Here is a 23,060-nt window from a genome sequence, read left to right on the forward strand (position 1 = left end):
AAATATGACATCATTTTTTTTTTATTCTGTAGAGGTAGAGTTAGGGGGTGGAAAATTAGAGGGAAGTGAGAAACTGAACGGATTTTCAAAGCGGCATTTCCTGTTATAAACAACTCTGAAAAGAAAGAAGTGTTCAGGTTTTCAGAGAATCAGGACTAACTGCACGTAGCATCTATTAAACAAAACAAACTAAAAATAACCACTTCAGAACAGACAGGTGTTCTATGGTGCCATCTACAGACTGTTTTGTAAAAGTTAACCACTTATAATGACAGATTTCTGGAAATCTAAATCATAAAATGACAGATGAAGTCTGATTGACATGCCAGATTTTGGAATTTCTCAGTGTATGTCATGTGACTATCAGTCATGTGTCTTTTGTCAAACTCTTGTCACATGCTGCATTTCTTTTGACACTATCTATGTCACTGTCTAATAGAAAAGTGCTCTTAAAGATGAATTAAAATGACAGTAAAAATTATGTTCATAAAATGTAATGCAAAATTACAGCAACAGCACATATCTGATCAACACTATCTTGCTCTTTCACTTGATTAAATGGATGAAATGCCATTTTATTTGTGAATTGATAAAACAGCATCTGCAACAATAACAAACAAGCGAATAAACAAATAAAAACAAACAAATACATAAATAAATATGTAAAATGTATTTAACACTTGTTCCTAATTCTGCTTTTGCAACACTTAAATGTTGTATATGTACATAGTTAAAAACTCCATTTATTCACTATATAATAGCTTATCGTTATACACAAGTCATCACTGTATTATTACAAGGAATGTGATATTAACATATAATGAGCTTTTGCAGTGTATCAATGTTCACTGACAACAATACATATAAATCAAAATGAACTTGAAGTGATTGCACTTTGGTTGAATTAAAGTGGATACACACAATAGGTATGACTTCACCATTTTTCTGGTCAATGCTTGGTTAAGAAAGGAATGACTCAAGGGACTTTATATTGCACAAGGAAGCAAGCTTTCAAGAAAAGTGTACATATTGTTATTCAGGGGAAAAACAGGGAAGTTTGTTTCATATGTCTTTGTTTTCGATGACAATAACCTAGCAAACAATGACTTCTAACCGTATCAGGAAATGTCATAGTTTAGGTTTAGATCAGAGAAGACACTATGGGCAACATAGATCACATGGGCAACCTTTCCAAATATACATTTTATGTTCAGGCATGATGCAAATGTAACAGTAGCTCACACATTATTTCAGTAGTTTGTGTAGGATTTTACAGATTATTCCTTTTACCACTGCATTGTTCCATACAGTGCATAACCTCAATGACAAGCAAATGACAAGTCAAGTCAGTGACAAGTCACAAGAAAGCAAGCTTTCAAGAAAAGTGTACGTGTTGTTTATTAGGGGAAAAAACTTAGAAGTTTGTTCTATATGTCTTTGCTTTCGATGACAGTTCAATAACCTAGCATGTTTTTCATTGTTTAAAGTTCAAGTTCACGTTCATTTCTATAGCGCTTTTCACAATTGACATTGTAACAAGGAAGCTGGTTAACTTAAAAAGTAAAAAATTAACCTATTTTTGCCATAAAAGTTAGCTGTTAATATTAAAATGGACCTCACACTAGTTCTCTAAACACATTCCTATGTTGTTTGTTCTATTGTTTGTTCTTTTCTGATTGGGTAAGAAGACATGGTAGCCAGAGATGTCTTTATTTGGGCTCACACATCTCTGGCTACCATGTCTTCTTACCCAATCAGAAAAGGTTTTAGCTTAGGTTTTTCCAGTGTGTTTGTATATATATATATATATATATATATATATATATATATATATATATATATATATATATATATATATATATATATATATATGTATATATATACACTTGTCTGTTATCTGCATTAAATTAAAAAAGAATATATGCGCCATTCTGTGTGCTGTGTGATTCTTACCTGATCAAAAAAGACACCACGGGCATCTTTGATTGCATAGAAAACCTCTCCAAATATAGTTTTTTGTTTGGCCATGATACAAATGTAACAGTAGCTCACACATCATTTCAGTAGACTATTTGTGTAAGATTTTACAGATTATTCACATGTTACCACTGCATTGTTCCATACAGAGCATAACCTCAGTGACAAGTCAATGAAAGATTATGAAATTGTGTTGGGTTTCACTAGATAAGATCTAAAAGATCTGACAAACTAATTGTGGTAATACTGCCTGCATTTGTGGCCTTGTAGAAATATTGAAGATGGCAATCAATGCCAGTATTTCATATAATTTATGAAGTAAATGTTGGAATGCCATTACATTTTTTTATTTATTTTAGTAATTTAATACAAAAAAGTTAAACTCATATATTATATAGATTCATCACACACAGACTGAAATATTTCAAGTGTCTATTTCTATTAGTTTTTATGATTTTGGCTCACATTTAACAAAAACCTACCAATTATAAATAAAATAAATAAAAAATGTGAGTACTTCATAAGACCAATCCAAAATTTTTTTTAGTAAATTGTTGGCCTTCTGGAAAGTATGTTCATTTAATGCAGTGGTCCCCAAAGTTTTTTTGCGCCATGGACCGGCCATGTCAGAAAATATTTTCACGGACCACCCTTCAAGGTGTGATAAATACAACAACAAAAAAAATGATACAACCGGCATAAAAACTGGTATTTTTTAAATATAATAATAAACGTGAATCCCCTGTGTTGTTTTTTGTTGATTTGGCTAGCTTGGGGTTTTAATTTTAATGGGGTTTTTTAATTGATTTTTAATCAAGTGTTACAGACTTGATAAAACACAGTGGACCAACACCATCTGAGATACTGAATTTTGGGTTTTCATTAGCTGTAAGAGATAACCATCAAAATGAAAAGAATTGAAAAACACTTGAAATATATCAGTCTGTGTGTGATAAATCAATATAATATTTGAGTTTCACTATTTGTATTGAATTACTAAAATACATAAACCTTTTAATGATCTTCTAATTTATTGAGATGCACCTGTATTTTAGAGTAGTCAATATGCAGCTTGTTTAGCAGTACATATTTACTGTCCTCTATAACTCAACATACAGCCATTATTGTCAAAATAACTGCCAACAAAAGTGAGTACACCCTAAGTGAGCATGTCCCACAGGTGCTCAATTGCTTTCAGGTCTGGAGACATACTTGGCAGCTCCATCAACTTCACCTTCAGCTTTCTCAGCAATGCAATTGTCATCTTGGTGGTGTGTTTGGAGTTATTATTGTTGGAAATGTATTTATGGAATGATTATTATGTTGAAAAACTGCTGTTCAGCCCAGTTTCTAAAGGGAGCGCGTCTTGGAAAACCTCTGTATGTCCCTGGCCATTTTGTTGTAACTCAGTTTCAGGGTTTTACTAACCTTCTTATAGCTGAGGCCATTTTTGTGCAGAGCAACAATAAAAAATTTCCAAATCCTTTAAAGAACTCTTTGCCACGAAGTGCTATGTTAAACAGCCAGTGGTCAGTATTAGAGAATTGTACTCAAAATGCCAAATTTTCACTTCTCTAATACAAGATATACAAGTATGGATGGTCCTGTCAAGCAGACAAAAACATTATATACATTACATATATATATATACTGTACATATACAACAGCATTGGGAAACCTGATTTTTCTATTCGTATCTTCCATGTAATGTTAACATGCAATTGTATAAGATGTCTTAGAAAATTTGAAAACTTAAAAACAAAGATTTTCTTTGGCAGTAGGAGACCCAAACCTGTTCTAACATGACAATGCCCCTGTGCACAAATTTAGCACAATTAGGACACAAGTTTGAGGTTAAACCTGCTATAGAGCTCTGACCTCAAACCCTGCTGAACACCTTTTACATTAATTGGAGCTCTGGCAGCACCCTTTTCACCTTACATCATCTGACTTCCCTAAAATGTCTCTAAATGAGCAACCTACATTTCAGAATCTCCATAAGGATATTGTTATAATCAGGACTGCATTATATCACAAATAAAAAAAGAAATCAGTTGAACTGGTATTTTTTATTTTTTTTTTATACAAAATGGCATTTATTTTTTTTTTTATAAAGGAAAGTTATACAATTTAAGCATAATAAAACTATATACAATAAAAACAAACAAAACTAAATAAAATGCCTTAGATACATACATTTCAAAATACGTTCTCAAAATTATTTTATGCTGACAGTGTGTAACATCAGAATACAATCAGAATCTTTTTACGCTCAACCTGTAAACAGGTGTAAACGTGTGTGTGTATGTGTGTGTGAGCGAGTTTTGGTTGACTGATTAATCGGCAAAAATCCCTACCGAAAGTCTTCGTGTTGCGTTATAGAGTACAAGAGCGGCCTCTAGAGGCAAATTACTGACGCCAATGGTGTTTAATTGAAGTTTCTTTTTTTAAATACATTTTTGGATGTTACTGTTTTTATTTATTTGGCGTGCTAAAGACAAAAGCTAAATACACTGATAAATATGTAAAAAGAATAACCAAAAATAGCAACAAATTTAGCACATAGCCTTCAATTAAATCACATTTAGAGCTGGATTTGTATGTCTTATTTGTACTCCAGGTGCACATGGTTCTCACAATGTTTTGGACACATGAAAGCTGCTCTGTGTTCTTCTCTTATTCTTCTCCTCTCTCCTCTTGGTCTTTCTTGGTCATTATTACAGCGGTGGATTAGTGCTGGCTCCTGCCCTGCTGGAGCTTTCTTCATCAAAAGCCGCTGCAGGAGCTGCTTATCTGAGCGTTCCTTGTGAAAGTCATCCTCATATACCTTCAGCTGGATAGAAGCATAACACAAGAATCATGTTTATATTATGATGTATGATACAAATAATGCATGATGGAATAATGTATAAGGAAGATTCATTGACTGGGGTACCATTTATGTCCCACTAAATCCTAAGTCCTAAAATTTGTGCTTAAATAATTGCAAAAGACACCCTTAAATGCCGCACAACCTATCAGCATGTATTAGATAAATAAAATGAAACAAAAACATCACTACAGTATTAAAAAAAAAAACAGCATTATTGTCTGTCCCATTCCACCATAACTGCACTGTACCTCTGCTTTAAAATATGGTTATTCAAATATTATAATTATGCAATATTCAAAACTGGTTCTTTTGAAAATGTTACATTTTACACTAAATGTACACTAAACCCTGTCTCCTGAGCATATTAACATATTGGAATATTCTATATGTTCAGCAGGGGTCTGTATCACCCAAATGTCTTGAAAAGATCATGGAAAGGAAAAAGTTATGTGCACTTTGTGTTTTTCTTTTCTTTTCTTTTCTTTTCTTTTCTTTTCTTTTCTTTTCTTTTCTTTTCTTTTTGTTTTGTTTTTGTTTTTATTATACTTGATGATGAAATTATTCAATATTTTAAATGATTCTACTATAAAGATTATTTAAAAAATATTTTTGTTATTATAAAATATTAACACTATTATGAGTACATTTTGTGTATCTGCTACCATGTTACTCCACCCTGTTACTCAATAATATTAGGCCACTTAAACAGCAAAAAATCAAAACAAACTAATTTTGTTCATAAGTATTTGTAAGTAATCATTACTTTGTAATTTTGTATTTTAGTTGCAAATATTCAGAGAAATAATGTTTGTGTATCTATTAGCTCTATGACAAGAAAAATATAAAAAAACGGTTACCATTTTACTTTCAATACTGTAACTCAACAAAATGAATCCACCGGTAAAAAAATATTAATAAAATGTTTAATTTCCTAAATTCAAAGTTGAAAACGATTTTTAACAAGTTTAATAAGGGTTCTTTAAATTCCAAATTCATATAGAAAGTTAACATGATTTTCACAATTTATCTAAAACTTTTATATTTAGATTTTATAATTTGTATATTAGTAATTACTCTCTAATTATTTAATTGATTTGTTTATCTTGTTTTGTTTAGAAAATAGTAATATTATAAATCAAAATGATTTATGTTAATATTCCTCAATTAATATATAAATCTGAGTAAATTAAAAAAAAATATTGTTAAGTATAATGTATAAATTCTTGATCGAAGGATTTTGAAAGTCCTGCCATTCAAACTAGGCCACTGATTAGAATATTCTTTCCACTGACTCAATTACAGAATCAAGGATTTCATCCAGAAGTGCATTTAAAATATACTTGTAAAAAATTTTTTATATGATACACAGATTTATTATATTGATTCAACTTATTCAATTATTCTTTGACTATTTATAGTTTTCATATAACCTACAAAACATTGAAGCTGAAATTGTAATTTGTAGCCTTTAAATGATTGTTGCTGGAAGTGAGGTATTATTGAATCTTTTGTTTATTTAGTTTTGTTTGTTTGTTTGTTAGTTTAAACTGATCTGAGCTAACATACTAAATGGCCACGTCTTGAATCAGATTTTGCGTTAAAATGTACAGAACCCTTAAACAGTTTCTGCACACGGTCTGATTATCTCAAGAAAGTGTAATACAAGGCAAAACACAATTAAGTAGATCTTCCTCAACTCACCTGTTCTTGCAAAAGTGCCATCTGCTGCCTCATCTCTCCTTCACGACGTCGGAGTCTCTTGTTATCTTGAAGCATGCGCTCATGGTCCTTGTGCTCTATTTTATAGTCTGCTTCATAAATTTTAGTCTTAAATAAAGATAAAAACAAACAAACAAACAAAAAAAGCCTTTTTAGAGAGTTCTGAAGATAAAAGGACTTTCACAGTGGCAAATCAAGAAAAGAGCAAGGATGTAGCATTTTATGTGTTGTTATATAAATGGCTTTGGCTATATATAAAGTATAAAAGACAATACCTGAGTAGACAGTGTAAAACAGTAATTTTTTTCTTGTTATTATATTAATTTTTTGATTATTTTGTGGTGATGTGTTGATTGCAGCATATAATAGCTAATGATAACTGTAGTTGTCCTTCAAATAGTGGTATGGTATATCATAATGGTTTTTGTACTGGTAAATAAAAAAATAATAGCTTCAGTCGCATAGTTAAGGTTTTCAGCTTGTTAGCTAACAATAATTGAATAAATGAATAAATGAATAAATGAATAAACTTACTGATCATGTTAAAATTTATTTTTTGTGATATATTGCTATTTATATTTATAATAACAAGCCAATATTAGGAATGCTGCTGCAGTGTTCATAAAAAGTCTTGTCAGTGTTAACATAGAAAGCTAGCATGCCTATTTTGAAGCATAGCTATGTTGAAAAAAAATTACATATATAATACACAGTCCTTTACCATGGAGAGTTCAATTTAAAACCATTCACAAAACTGCTAAAAAAGAACCTTTAGTAAGGCGTTCCAATATTAAAGGAAGAGGGATTTGCCCTGTGTTTGTGGGTAAAGACTGCAAGCTATTTCAGTGCATTAATCTCATAAATGAAATTCTACAGAAGCACAGTTTTAATAAAAACAATTGTAAACACAAATGAATGTGGTGATGGTTTCATACGTTACAATTTATAGGCACACGCCAGCATAGCCTATATGTATGCAACGACAAGATTTGTACCTTACTTGTAATTACTAGTGATGTTGCACAGTCATTATAAAGAAGCTCACACTTTAGTATGACAATAATAATCTATAAGATATTTGACCTGCCCCAATGGATGCTTCCATGTGGTTTAATGTCAGTGATACTTCTGTTTTCAGTTTATTAATTTTTATTGTTATATGATTTGCAATGGGTTCTCATTTATGGCTTTAATATGAAAACCAATTAGCCAGTCACTGGCCATATTTAGTTTTCATCAGTAGCGAAGAATAATTACTAATTGCAGCTGGAGAGTAGAGGGCACTTACTGAAATGATTATTGATGTAAACCCTACAAAGTTATTAAACTTAAACTTATCAATTATCTCTTTATTACCACATTTGTTACAATGTTCATGAGGCTAAATAGAGCAGAGCTGTGTAAATGTAATAGAGGTGTCGGCCCTTACAGCTCAATTAAAATATTCTTTCAGTGGGGAGACCTTTTATAAGCTTGTCGTTGCTAAATATATCAAACGCATGATCTTGCACCATTAATTGTTGGAATTAATCATACCATAATTTTTTGCAGCTGTAGGAACTGCATTTAAGAATAAAATGTTTTGGATTACTCTGAAAATAAGAAGAATATAGTAGTACAAAAATAATTTTAAGAAGACCTATTCAGAAGAGGCTCTTTGGAATTGCCAATGCCAATCTTAAAATAAAGACTTCTGTTTTGTGATTCACAGGGGAGCACTAAAAGCATGTCCTAGGCTGATGATCATATCCACTGGGTGGAGCTATCTATCCACTTAAATTAGATTTGTGTATTGCAGCTTGGGTTGCAGTGTAATTTAGGGGCATATAATTTGGGAGCAGACTTCCATCTGATCTTTCAAACACTTATCCTTCACACAGCCCCATCTGTCAACAAATTTATCTCCAAATTGCAATCTGCTGAAAGATACTCGCTCACCTGGCACCTCAAGGCTTCCAGCTGTTCTTTTAAGTCCTGAACTTCCTTGATGGCATCATTCTGCTTCTCGTGGCTCTCGGAGGGTGTTTGGCTGGACCGGGTCCTGTGACGGAGCTCCAATGATGTGGCAATGTAAGTGGAGGATTTGGGACTTCTCTCCAGTACATGTGCTTCTGGTGGACCCAACATGTTCTAAAAAGGAAGAAAACAGTAAAGATGAAAATAATGAGTAATCCAATGAATACCCAGATTAAAAATGTATGCGTGTGTGATAACACAAATACCAAACAAGTCACCTGGGTCCCTAAAGCCCAATCTTTCAGGGTATCAGTCTGGTGAAGACGGCTCTCTAGGAGGCTGGTGTACTCTTGAAGGTGCTGATTTTTCTTTAGCTCTTGCATCAGTGTGTGTTCATAGTATTCACTTTTATTCTGCACATAAACACACATTTTAATCACAGTGAGCACATGCAGCACTATATTGAGTACCAGTGTCAGTATTTACATGCTGCAAAAGAATATGGGATCTATGCAAAAGCAGAGATATTTATAATTCCTGATCATAGGGTAATTTATATTTCATTATATATAAAAGTCAGAAGCTCCTACATTATGTAATGTTTACTGCAGGCACTCAGTCTTGCAAGCAATATCTACAAGTCTTTGTTTCAAACCCTGCCTGCGCTCTATAATGCAAAGAGAAAACCTAATTAGTAAAACGACAGTAAGTGTTGCTGTGCTGTTGCAGTGTGCAGTCACTGAAGGACTGAGTGCAATACCCCTGATCAACTGACTGCACTTCGCAAGCCCTGACATTCTGCCAAAACCCATAACACTTGGCACTTGTATTTATAACAATTCCCATTTTATAGCTCAAGGAAATTTAAGATGCTAGAATGGCGGTTTAACAACCTTTCAAATACAACAAATCTTTACAGTCATCCAAGACACTAGCTAAAACACTCATGGCCGAGCATCTTTATTTGCATAGCAGTGATCATATAACAGTGACATGACCAGCAGCTCTGATAGCTCACTAGTGGCTTGAGCCATGAATGAGTTGGGTATAGTAGTTATATGCTGTTTGTGTATTTAAATTGCATGCTTAAATTTTACTCAGAATTTGAGACTAAATCAATAAAAAGATTTGTCACTAATTCTATGCTGCCCTTTTACTTCAAATTGACTATAAACTATGTAAAAATATAATGCATTACTCTATGGTATAGTGTTAAGGTACTTTTAAACAAACTAATAAGGCAAAAATTATTTTCTTTTCTCACTGGGCTCGTATTTACGATACTGCTGAGAGTACTGGACACTGTGTGTACCTGTTCATGTTCCACTTTGATCAGGAGTCTGCTGTTGAGTTGCTTGAGGGCCAAACTTTCTTGCTCTAGAGCCGTTACCCGCTGCTGCAGACCTGCACTCGTGCTGCGGTAGATATGGTCCCAGTCCTCATTTAGCTTCATAAGCTGTGACACACACACACACACACACACACACACACACACACACACACACACACACACACACACACACACACACACACACACACACAACACACACACAAACACCTTGGAAAATCAGTGTAATCCAGGAGGGTGAGCATAAAAATTTTATTCAGACCTCCTGCTAAACTGTTCTCTGTATTTCCTCAGGCCAATTTTATTCTTTTGTGATGCCATAAAATGAAAGAAGGATTGGAAGCAGACAACACAATATGAAAAAAATAATTTTAGCACAGCGAGATCCTGCTGCAGCATATATCAACACACTATCAGCTGTATATATGTATGCAGGAAGCATTTCAGCTGGCATAGCAGGATACCTTAATAAATCAGAGAATGCTTTTAAAATTTAAATAAAGAAAAACTATCCATTTTTCACTACTGTCCTTTTTTTAGATCGAAACATGAAACTCCCTTTGCTGTGGGAATCCTTGCTCATTCTGAGCCAGTGTAGCCTAAGACAGCTATTTCTACAAATCATTTTGCATTTAAAAAATTAGTAATGTTCATCTTTGTACGTGTTAATAAAAAAACTGCACACAAAATTGTTAGTGGTAAACTAACTAAATTGAACTGTGTGTGATTGTTGAGATGCTAATTTGGTGTACCTCTTTGTTGAGTCTGCGGAGCTCTGTGTTCTTGTTAAGTAGTTGAAGTTTCTCCTGGTCTGCAGATGTAATAGACATGCTTTCTGTGATTAATGTTAACTGATCCTCTCCAGACATGAGTCTCTCTGTTCGGGTCAAATCCTCCACTTGTCTGCACACAAGAATTTCAACCCTAAGCATCACCAACCTTTATACAATAGCAATATTGCATTCTTAATTCTGAAGATGCTTGATATAACATGATTCTGTAAGTAGTTTCTATAGCAACTACTTACACAGCAACATGGATAGCACAGGAATCTACACATATACCTTAGTAGTTCATGTATTGAAGTGTACATTTAACATTTATAGAAGGATTATAAAGCTGTAACTTTCATTAATTTTCAGACAGAAAATGTTTCAGGTCAGAAGACTTTGTCGTTCCATCATTACATAATATATTTGGTCTTATTTCAACATAGACAATAAATATTTATTGCTGCTATAATGTAATTGATTACAAGAAGTAAAATGTTTTCAATGGATGTTCAACAATGTGAAACATATATAAAAAAAAGAAAAGTTTATTTTAAATAATGCAAAATTGTTAGCTATGACAAATTGTTGTTTTATAAGCTGAATAAAAAGTGCTTCAGGATATCTTTTAATGGAAAGCAATCAAAATCACTCGCATGTGCATTTTCTTAGGGTATTTTCCATTTGTTTATTTTTAAAAATGCATTTCTAGGTAGACTGCAATACATTTTGAAAGATAGATTAATGTAAAACACAGATTAATTACATTACAGCTATTGCAACAAAATGCCTTTTCTAAGTAAATTTTTAAAAATTTATTTTCTAATGAAAATATTATATATCTGTATATAATATGTAGTGAATATTAGCTTTTAGATAACATGGTAAGCCTAAGCTACCATAAAATCTTTGCTTAACTTTTGCTGTTGATGTTGATTAAATGTTGATGTTAAATAAATGCAGCATCACATATTTGCATACTGTTTTAATTCTATTTCGATTGCAATCCTGCATAACAATCAGATGAACAAGATACTAATCCAAATATTTTGCCATTTGACTATGGATTTATAGAGTTCAGTGTGTAAAGAATAATTTTATTTGTCAAATATGCATCAGCAATTTTATACTGGTGGACTTCCCAAAAGCCACATTCACTGCAAATGCTTAAATGTCTTTCTACAAGTAACATTTATTTTATTAATAAATTAATCAAGTAACCATTATGATAATCCCAAGTTGAAACAGGAATGTGTTGTATGGAGTTATTATGATTCAAAACATGATTATCAAAATAGCCAATATTGAAGATCATTGGAGATCATTGGACTCCAGCTTCTAAATATAGTACAAAAATGTACACCAATAATGAACTGATTAGCTTCATAATATGGGTACATGCCATCTTTCTGTCTACTGATGTAATTTCTTGCAAAGTAACCAGTAGTATGTTAAAATTATGCCCACTGTTAATGACACCTTTCTTTGCATAGATCACATTGTTTCAGAATGTTTGCTTGCCTCTGAAGAGATTAGCAACTTAAGAGCTACCAGTTCAAAACATTTTATAGTTGCCTTTAGTTGTGGCCTTTAAAAATCGAACTGTAATAAGATCGCCATGAATTTCACACATTGTACTACTGGTGATGATGTAAAAAAAAAAAAAAAGTGTATATTCGTATATTATCAAAATCTCATGCAGTACATAATAGCCATTCCAGGAAATTTGAGTTAAAGTTCATAATGAATGATTTCATAGCTCATATCTAATGAGGAGGCATACAAGTTACAGTAATGCATAATATTTTGCTGTGCAAAGACACCTAACTCCCACAACACTCTAAATTAACATTTAGAAGAAGAGGGGATTTCAGAATTAGGTGGGTACTGGAATTCACAGTCCTTGATCACCAGGGACTGAAGCTTATTTGACCTCAAAGCATATGACATACATATACTCTATTTAAAGGATCAGCCCTGTTTCCCCATGTGAGCATTTTCTTTCTCTCATATCTCGTTTTCCTTTCCTGCCCAAGCTAAATAGAATTAACAAAGAAAAAAGGAAACAAAATGTGTGTGTATGTATATATATATATATATATATATATATATATATATATATATATATATATATATATATATATATATATATATATATATATATATATATATATATATATATATATATAGACACGTTTTCCAAAAAAAATATAGAGAGCCTTATCACCATAAGTTTCTGTGGCTAAAATCTGATTGAATAAAATCAAATTGTGGCCAACATCATAAATATTTTTTTGAAAAATGGTGTGGGAATGTTTTTATTTACTTTCTGACCTCTAATCTAATCTCATTTAGCAACAGTGTCATAATATCAATCTGCTTTTACAAAAGTGACAAGAATACATATGGTAAAATACATCTAAAATATTGCTAAGTTCAAATGATTTTAAATAATTGTTTACTATGTATATAAAATATAATTATAGAATGAAAATTACATACTGCACAGCTAAAATTTGACCTACCGTGAGAGTGAGGTTCTTTCTTCGTTGGTCTCTTTAGGGAGAGAAAGCTGTTTTGAAGATTTCTCCTCTGACAGTGATGATAATGAGCCTCCATCCATGGCACAAATTTTCACTAATTTATCGTGATAATTTAAACTTATATCCACGAAGGAACAATCAAACAGCAGTGTGTATCTCTGAAACCACTCGGCACTAAAGCAGGAAGTCTAAATATAAATTCCTTCACTTAAATGCAAAACATTACAAAAAGGAAGTACATTTGCTAAATGTGGCGTTTAGGAGTGTTCCAGATCCTGATGATAAAAAAGAATGATAAAAAAATAAAATATCTTATTTTTTGTAGATTTATCTCTAATACATGGTGATAGTTTAACACCCTGAAATGATATGACTCTGTTTTGCTGATATGGTTATTAAAGTGACACGAGAATAAGGAAGTGTGACGCCATGCACTGTGGGGAATTTCCTCACTAGCATGTGCTTTTAGAGGACTTTCTGTCTGCAAATTCTAACCTTATAATCAAACCACAGACTTCTCACCATTGATACAACTTACAGTATACATCACTTTAAAACCCTAAAATACACAGAAAATGCCATAATGGAAACTTTTTAAATATCAACTTTGACCAGTGCAGGTCAGAAGCTAAGTGAATAGAATAAAGCAATCATTGGAGGATATTTTTTTGGTGCCTTAGTGTTTTGGATTACTTTTATACTGGTTTCATGAGAAGTGAATAATAGCTGTAAAGCAGGTTGTAACTTTAACATATGAGATGATTAAATCTACTGTAGATCTAGATTAATTAACCTTCTTAATTTTAATAGTGTTTAAACATACATGAATCTTAATTACACCGCAGTGCTATGATTAAATGGACTGTGAACTTTTTCAGGCTTATTGAACAAAAAACCCAGATTACACCAGTTGTATCAATAGACGTAAGGGTAATAGGATAAAATTTTTTTTGCAATAACATCCTACATTTTAGAATAATAATAAGGTAATTTTTTTTAACAGTATGCCAACTGTAGCTACACATTAATAAGATTTTCCTGAACAAATTGTTCAGTGTTAATCAGCCCCAGTGTTCAAAAATAGCATATCAGGAAGTGTTTTATTTCTGTTATGCAGCATACATTTTCTAGTAAGGATAATTAGGTCATACACATCAATAGTCTCGGTTATCATTGTGGAATATCTGTGGAACAATTTAGTTCCTATTATTGCTTACAACAAGTCATTCCCTCACCGGGCTTTCTTTTTTTCAAATTTTTCATAATAATAATGACAAAAATGTTTTGCTTCACTTCTTAAGGAAGTCACCCTTATAACCACCCATTCTGAAATGACTGGATACCTTCTCAGCTTTATCCAGGATTTTCACAGAGACCTAAAAAGGGGAAAATTTCACTATATCAAAATTTACAGTTGCAGTTTAATGTGAAGGATCCACCATACAACTGCTTGTTAAGGTTATAAAAAATTAATGAAGTGATGGCATTCTGCCAGACCTGCTCAAAAATGCAATTAACCCTTTTCTAACCATTCAGAGGTTCATTAAATAGTTCTGTGTTTTCAATAGTGCAAGGTACCAATATGTTTACACTGTACTAGCCCACTGAGTCTAGAATTAATAAAAGCAAGGCAATATGCCCTCCCCTCAATTGTTTACAGTAAATATTTACATATAAGCTATACCATAAAATATTAAAATTGAAATTCATTTCTTGCTTAATAACTGTTAGTAAAATGTTTTATTAATATATAGAAAATATATGTATGTATTATGTATATATGTATATGTATTCTGTTCATTAACTTACCTTTACTACATTCTTTAATATAGTTTATGGAAATGTGATAAATGGATGTTGCTGTTTGTATGGTATTATGATACTGCTATGCCTGTATTATGATGCATTTTATGATACTGACACATTTTTATTAAAATACCTAATTAAAGCAAGTAATTGTTATCTTCTTGACCTTATAACAATGACATTATTTATAGCGTTTGCTATGGTATAAGGTTAATCACAAAAGGTTAATTACTATGCTGATAAAATGGACATAGTAATAAACATAGTAATAGCATTGAGCTATTCTCAAAAGGTCACTACTTTCATTTAGCAATCACTCTACACTACACATCGATCAAAATCGGCCCAGTTTATCAACTAATCATTTTACTTTAAATAGAAAGAAGTTTATCAATGTAAAATAAAATAATTCAGTTGCCAAATCATCAGCTCTGATTACAATTTCATAGTACACAATGTAGTTAGCGGTAATAAATTGGGGTGTCTTGTATTTTTGCACTAGAAGTGCTAAGATTATCTTGTCTCAAGCTTATCACAAGAAAAACATAGCATTTGTCATGCATATGCAAAGCTGCAGAGACAGAAATAACAATGCATAGGTATTTTACAAAAAATTTCTTTTAAATAAATAAACAAAAAGATATATTATATTATATTATATTATATTATATTATATTATATTATATTATATTACATTATATTATATTATATTATATTATATTATATTATATTATATTATATTATATTATATTATATTATATTAAACAGTTTAAAAAATAAAATGATCCTAGTCAGGGTTAGCTGGTTATTCACAGCAACACAGAGATAACTTCTAAAACTACAAACAGACAGCAACAATTCCATTACTATATTTTATTCACCATTTTGCTCAAGTGTGCAGAGTTTTCCTTTCCAGCTTGAATACCAGCTTGTGTAATTATTGTACCTCTAGGCTACCTATAAGAGCACTGAAAGCAAATCTGCTGTGCTGCTGATGTTTCTTGTTGCAGTGACGCTACTGGGATAGTTTTTTTTTTCCTAGTAACTCACATTAAAATAGTCATATTCAGTTGAGTGGGATTGAACTAGATAACCAGTGCCCTTTCTCATTTGGAGTCAGTAGCCATGATTCCACCATCCATTAAACGAGATCACTTGTGTTTTGCTGTATCTAGTATTATGCAACTAAGGCTGAGAGAGGTGTTCAGGGGCAATGACTTTAATGACTAAAACCTGTCAAAGCCAGGTAGAAATTACACACCATTACTCTGTAGATTGATTTCTCTCTGCCTGAAACACCACATAGCTAAAGTGAGAAAATAAGATGAAAAGGAAGTGATGTTTACTGGTTAGCCATGGTCCAATGAATGCTGTCATTTAACATATCACCAGTAGAGTCAATAGTACAGGATTTGGTTAAAGACACATTTATTCTGTATTTGTAGCTGTCAAAAAACTAATTAGCTTTTTTGCATGCTTTGATAGCATTCAGGTTCTTCATTTAATGAATATGACAGCATAATGCCATGCCACAAACGATCTGTGAGTTATTGTTTTGAGTCATTTTGTTGAATTGACACCTTCACAAATAAAAGGTTTTTACAGGAATTTTTTTTACTGTCTTGAATTTTGCTTTTATTGTACTATGAATGCATCTGATCATTTACCCACATGGAACAATAATGTTAATCATAGTAAACTGGAATTAACACAATCAAATCTGTCTTTGCAGTTTCAGCCCCCGCTTAGTGAATCACATGGACCACAGTGCTCTAACAGACATTAGGATGTTCATCTGTGCTTTCCAGTCCTCTTTAAATGTGCCCTCTTTTCCCACACAAACCTATAACAATATGATGATGTTTCTCTCTCGTCTGTTTCTACATTACTTAACACTGACCCTTCTATAAGAGATTTCCAGTAAATGTTTTCATCATTCAGCACCAAGCCGAAATTATTTTTTTTTATTAATTTTTTTTGAATGGTTGAAAATAATAAATAAAACAAGACAGATCAAATTAAATGTGAAACTAAACTAGGAGCATATGCCAAAGACACAACTGAAAACCCTTTCAATGAGTGTCCTAAATATCTGCAGAAATTGCGAGAAGGATTTATGTGGCAGCTTGCACTACACCAAGCGACAATCCGTGTGCATGTGTGTACTGTGTGTGTGTGTGTGTGTGTGTGTGTGTGTGTGTGTGTGTGTGTGTGTGTGTGTGTGTGTGCGCACGTTTGCTGCTGTTGGCAAAAAGAGGAAGCTTTGCCAAAGGTGCATAATAACAAAACACACTAAAACACCTTTAATCACCAGGTGCAATTGTCCATCATGTTCTGTAGAGACAGACATATATATATATATATATTTATATACCTTTCGCATTTGTGGTATATATATATATATATATATATATATATATATATATATATATATATATATATATATATATATATATATATATATATATATATATATATATACACCAATGTGGGGCATATATCCAGTGCTGAGGTGTCTATCAGTAATCCCTGCTTATCTACCAGACAAACACACATGTGATGTGCCATTCTGCATTATATTTATCTAGACTTAAATAGAAAATAACTTCAGCAGACACTGCCAAAAATTTGAAATTTTTTTTTAATTAAAATCTGACTAGGCTAATATAAGTATTATGTTAGGATTTCAATGGCATGACCTTGTATAGTATGTGCTCAGTTTTTCAGTGAAACTTGAGAAAGGTGTTGGAAGAAAGTCAGATTTGGTGACACAAATTTTAGTCTCCTTCATTTCAATAACTTATGAAATATTAAACACACCATTTTAAGGTGGAGGATAAAAGACTGATATACTGATCATTAAAAGACAAAGCTGGACATTTACTTACATCTACTGTAGACATGAATGCACACACTGCTCTATTTTTATCATGTTATTTAATAATGATATGATTTATTTTTGTATAAGCATCAATAAAAACAACAACAATGTAAATTTGATTTTGTGTATTTTTATTTGAGTAACAAACACTATAATAAGCAATAGTCATTAATCCTTATTTCACCAAAGATGACATTTACCAACGATTAACCAAAAAGCATTGTTTCTGCTGCTGCTGCTGCTACAAATGTGGTGTTGTCACAGACACAGGACCACATATTCAAGAGCATATAAGCTGGTATTATACCCTATAATTGTATTGGTCCTTTTAGTAAGTGCATCATCAGTTGAATTCACTATAGCCAAGCCATTTTCTCTGAGGCTTTACCATGATGAAATTGCAAGTAAATGCATTCATGATGCATTTCAAAGAAAACTGTTTGCCTGAAATACATGGAATGCAAGTTCAGCATCAATAAAAACATTAATAACATAAGCAATAACAATACATTTTTTTCCACCATAGCAGTTATTATGCTTTTGTTCTATTGGTCATTAAAATGCTCGAACACTACGGTTAAAATAATTCTGGTCAATTACGTTTTACATTGTTTCCCCTAAAAAATAGTCCTATCCCTTAAAGCAGAAATTGTGTTTTTGCCGTTATTCATGACAAAGAACTGGCCTTATATTTCCATTATAAGTGAATTGTCTTTTTAAGTAAGTGAGTTTTAGTAAAGAAATGGTTTGTTCTTTTCTCAGTCCAGGGAAATGTTTTGAAATCCTTATTGATATTAATAATTAACCATATACTACGCAAGTAGTGGGTAGAAATTAGATTTTCTTATAGTATATTCAGCTCCATGTCCTAAAGCTATGCATTGCACTCAACAACAAAATAAACCTAAACAATAAAAAAGTCATTTTAATATTTTCTACAACAACTTGAATGTATTAAACCACCATTTACTGTGGACCAACTTTATCAATAAAACAATTTCAGAAATCAGGTCAAGCAAGGCTAAGTAGGTGTTTGCATTTCAATCCTAACAATAAATCCACAGCTTCAAGTTCCTCTTTTCAAGCATTAACTAGTGAATCATTCAAAACACCTGTGGGTTTATTAAAGGTCAGAATAACTAATTTGCTAAAATCTATGATACATACTGAATCTAATCTAGCTGCCTGTCCAGCTTTACAAGTGAGTAAAGCAAAAAAAAAAGAACTTTCAGTATGCTGACATATGATTTTAGTCCTAAAGCATTTAACCGCAGTTGGTATCATGTGGTATTTTCAGCATGCCATTGTGGAAGGTCTTGTTCATTTGCATGCATTTTAGGGAAGTACGCTGGATGCTGGTGGAGAAATTGCTGTGCCTGCACTAAATGATGAATGAGTTATCATGCAAAACGCTCCTCAGAAGGCCTTTTAAAATACACACAATGTCAGAACTAAAATGGCTTTTTAATTAAGAGCTTGATGTGTGTTCAAAAACACAGCTAGGTAAAGGAGGCAAATAGGGCCAGCATTGTGACAAGCTTGTGACTTATGAACAACATCCAGCTTATAGTGAGCAAGAAAAGAAGGAGAAATAGCTGTGTTGCTGTTGCTGTATTGGGGTTATTTATTGATATGAGAACTCTGGACTAAAGCCACGTTAATTTATCCCTTATATTTGACAGCAGAAAATTTTCTGAGATATTGCAACATCATGCTAGAAACTAATTTGTCCTTATGTCATTTAATGCTGGAAAATCCATTTCTAATCCTGGAGTAGTTCTTCACCAAAGATTGTGATCATGTCCCATCAATCTTACGCTTTGGCATCTAGACTGACTAACAGTAAGTGGAAAATTCAGAATTTAATTTGTCAACCCTCCAAAGGCTTCGAACATGGAGCTATGTGCTCCTGCATATGTACATATGCATGACTGTGTTGTTTTACAGCCAGAAACGCTAACCTATGGCTTTAAGTACATAAGGAATTCTCTCTCTAAGTGTCTGCAAGTAGTCAAATGTCTGTCTGAAATTTCTACTATTCTGTGAAGTTTGTCATATCTGACAAACTTCAGTCATCTTAACTTTCTGAATACCTTCTCCTTGACATTTAACAGCTGCCCTCCCACACACAGGAGAGGAAAAGTCCTAGACCTGGTTTTCACTTGCCCTACCCCAGCTACAAACTTGATTGCTACCCCACTTCAAATTTCTGATCATCACATGGTTTCCCCATAAAATCGTCCTATCCTACCTAAAAACAATTTTAAACATCTCTTTCTTATCTCTCCTAACCTCCACTCCATCTCTCCCTCCTCTGTAACTTTCCTGTACTCTTTCATTTCTTCCCAACCCTGACTCCTTTTTCTCTCTGCCCTTGGACTTTGCCACTGACTCTTTTCTCTCTTCTCTTTCCTTAACCATGAACCTTCTCTGCCCCCTGACCACAAAACCCAAGAAGACGTCTTGTCCCACCCCCTGGCTGTCAGAAGTCTTGCGCAGCAATCAGCGAGAACTCAGATCAGCAGAGAGGAAGTGGAAAAAATGACAACTTGACATGGACCTTGCATCTTACTGTGCACTCATGACAAAATTTTCTTCAGACGTGACTTCTGCTAAAACTGCCATCTACTAGGATAAGCTCAAGGCCTCTGCACAAGATCCTTGTAAGCTCCACAATATCTTCTCTTCAATACTTAACCCCATTGCTCAACCTGCCCTATCCTCCCTGACTGCAGACTTTACCTTCTTCTTTGATAGAAAGCTTAAGTAAATCTGCCAGACCTTCACTTCCTCCCTAACGATGACATTTTAAAGCCAGGAATCTGCTACTCCTTCATTGTCAAGCTTCTCAACCATAGGAGATAAGATACTGCAAGTCATCCAATTTTGCAATCCCACCACCTGCCCTCTGGATCCAATCCTTTTAACTACAATTCAGATCATCTCACAAGTCCTGCTGCCCTTTATCTCCACAATCATCAACGGGTCCTCAACATCTGGCCACACTTGTGTGAGGCGTATGGTCTGAGCACTGTCGAGCAGACCTTCCGCTTCTGTAACCTCTAAACAATTAATTCATCTGTGTCTCTCTCTCTCTCTCTCTCTCTCTCTCTCTCTCTCTCTCTCTCTCTCTCTCTCTCTCTCTCTCGCATCACCGGAATATTCACTTTCAAGGCGAGTGTTTGTGTTTGGCTTTGCCCTTTGTTGCAATAAACTGTTTTGCTTTCACTTCGGCTTTCACCTCCCGTTCATCGCATAACATTTAACAACAAAAGGCATATGTGCACCAACTAACAGCAGAGATTCACCAGTATACAATACAAACAAAACAATACAAAACAAAGCTTTATTATATTCCCCAACATTGCAAACACAAAGATCGCTCACAAAATCACTAAAAACGTGTGGGGTGTAGTTCGTTTTTACAAAAGGCTAACCAGTGTCAACATTAAATTCTCGAGTAATTTCACTCTGACACAGCTCTGAAAAGTGTCCTACACCTGTCGGATCTGTAAGGCTTGATTTTTTCCGCCACTTCCAAGAGTTTTTCTGCGGCTGCACAGTGCCGATCGAGATAACCGACGTTAAGTGGCAAATTTGCCCCCCCCGTGCTTGAGATATTAGGGTTCGTAGACATAAAAGAATCGCTAGACAAAGCGACAAAGCGAGAACTTGGCGGTTCCACTTCAAAAACGTCGACTTAATAGGGTTGGCGAGTTAACCGAGGTCGAGATAAGTGGGTTTGACTGTATTATACTTTTGTCTTATTAATTTGCATACATTTTTTCTGAAGTTTACTTTAATTTTTGGGTCATTTTTACAGGTGACTCATGTGTGTAGTGATATTTAAATTCCCCACATTGGTATTCATACCTCAGACATAACAATGGACTATGGGATCATTTACATACAAGGTGAAGTATGCTAAAACAGAGGTCGGTTTTGGTAACATGCAATTCTGCACCTGGATTTAAAGCCAAATGTGTACTCAATTTTAGTTTGAGCAAGAAGCCAGTGCTACTGTATGATAATTTGATGTAAGCACAGTGTGTCATGCTACAATTCATGTTTTGGTGTATATATAATAATAATAAAAAATAAACACTCAAATGGAATTTGAGGCCCAAAGTGTATTACCTAAACCTGCAATTCTAATTAATGAATTAATGATATTGTCACTTTAAAGACCATGAAAAGGGACAGAGAACATCTAAAGATACAGAACCATAAACATATACATTTCTGAATACAGTAATAAATGGTTAATTTAATAATCTATTCCATAATTGAAATGTGCACAGAAAGAGCTTAAACCCAGTAAAGTGTAATGCATTTACATAGTGTTTTATATAGTATACTTTAAGTATGTAGACTAAGCTAAAGGTTGATTGAATTGTGTTAGTGTTACATTTTCAGGTTTGGATTATGACCATATATTCTGGTGTCACCATTAATAACATAGCTTTAAACAGAAGATTCAGTTACGTTATTACACATGGTCTATAGGCTAGGTTAAAAAACAGATTTGAAAAGGAGAGCAAATCAATAGAACAATGAAACTAAAATGTAAATGTATTTTAAATAGTTGGTCTTTAAAAAGAGGTCATTAGTATTTAAGTAATTCTATCAGTATTAATAAGTGCATGTGATTGTAAATGTGGACTTTATTATGGAAAAAAGGAAGCATAAAAAAAAATTTTTACATATGTGTGTGCATTTGAACAAATGATCAAGGTTATTGTAAAAACAGTAAATATCTTGGATGATGATTAATAAAGAAGTGTCATTTGTATCTATTTAAACATATAATTAAATTCCATAAATTTCAGAAAACTGAACTGCTTTTTAAAAAATGATTTTACATTGTTCTACATGTTAAATGTTCTACAGTGCATGTCGAAAGTTTGAGACATCAAGTCTTTTATAATTTTTAAAAGATGCATACATGTTTCTTTTGTTTATATGCAACCACCTTTCAAGAATTGAAGAGTTACTTAACAATTGTTCAACTTTCTTTTTCATCAAAAAATTGTATATTATCATGTATAAATGTTTGCTCTCTATATAACACTTACAGAGCTTAGACATATGCTTAGGATCACTGTCTTGTTGTTTTGGTTAAGTTCCAATTAGAGTACTGCAGTCCCTGCAGAATTGCATGGTGTTAAAGTATGGAATGGTAGCCATG

General features: G+C 33.0%; 1 protein-coding gene across 1 annotated transcript; it reads right to left on the minus strand.

The window, feature by feature from the left end:
* Window positions 1–4,034: 4,034 nt before the first annotated feature.
* On the minus strand, window positions 4,035–13,590 carry LOC310736522 (uncharacterized protein). Its single transcript, XM_083560069.1, has 7 exons — window positions 13,168–13,590; window positions 10,625–10,775; window positions 9,837–9,980; window positions 8,803–8,937; window positions 8,507–8,698; window positions 6,551–6,676; window positions 4,035–4,810 (listed from the first exon to the last, which is right to left on the minus strand). The coding sequence occupies exons 1-7, from the start codon at window positions 13,263–13,265 to the stop codon at window positions 4,583–4,585; spliced, it is 1,074 nt and encodes a 357-aa protein (XP_083416195.1). The 5' UTR covers window positions 13,266–13,590; the 3' UTR covers window positions 4,035–4,582.
* Window positions 13,591–23,060: the final 9,470 nt, after the last annotated feature.

Source organism: Silurus aristotelis (assembly GCF_946808225.1).
Source record: "Silurus aristotelis genome assembly, chromosome: 14".
Lineage (NCBI taxonomy): Eukaryota > Metazoa > Chordata > Actinopteri > Siluriformes > Siluridae > Silurus > Silurus aristotelis.

Coding starts and splice junctions, on each gene's coding strand:
- LOC310736522 (XM_083560069.1), bottom strand. CDS start 13,265: ATGGATGGAGGCTCATTATCATCACTGTCAGAGGAGAAATCTTCAAAA. Junction 10,776..13,167: donor GAAAGAACCTCACTCTCACG/GTAGGTCAAATT, acceptor TCTTGTGTGCAG/ACAAGTGGAGGATTTGACCC. Junction 9,981..10,624: donor TCCGCAGACTCAACAAAGAG/GTACACCAAATT, acceptor TGTGTGTCACAG/CTTATGAAGCTAAATGAGGA.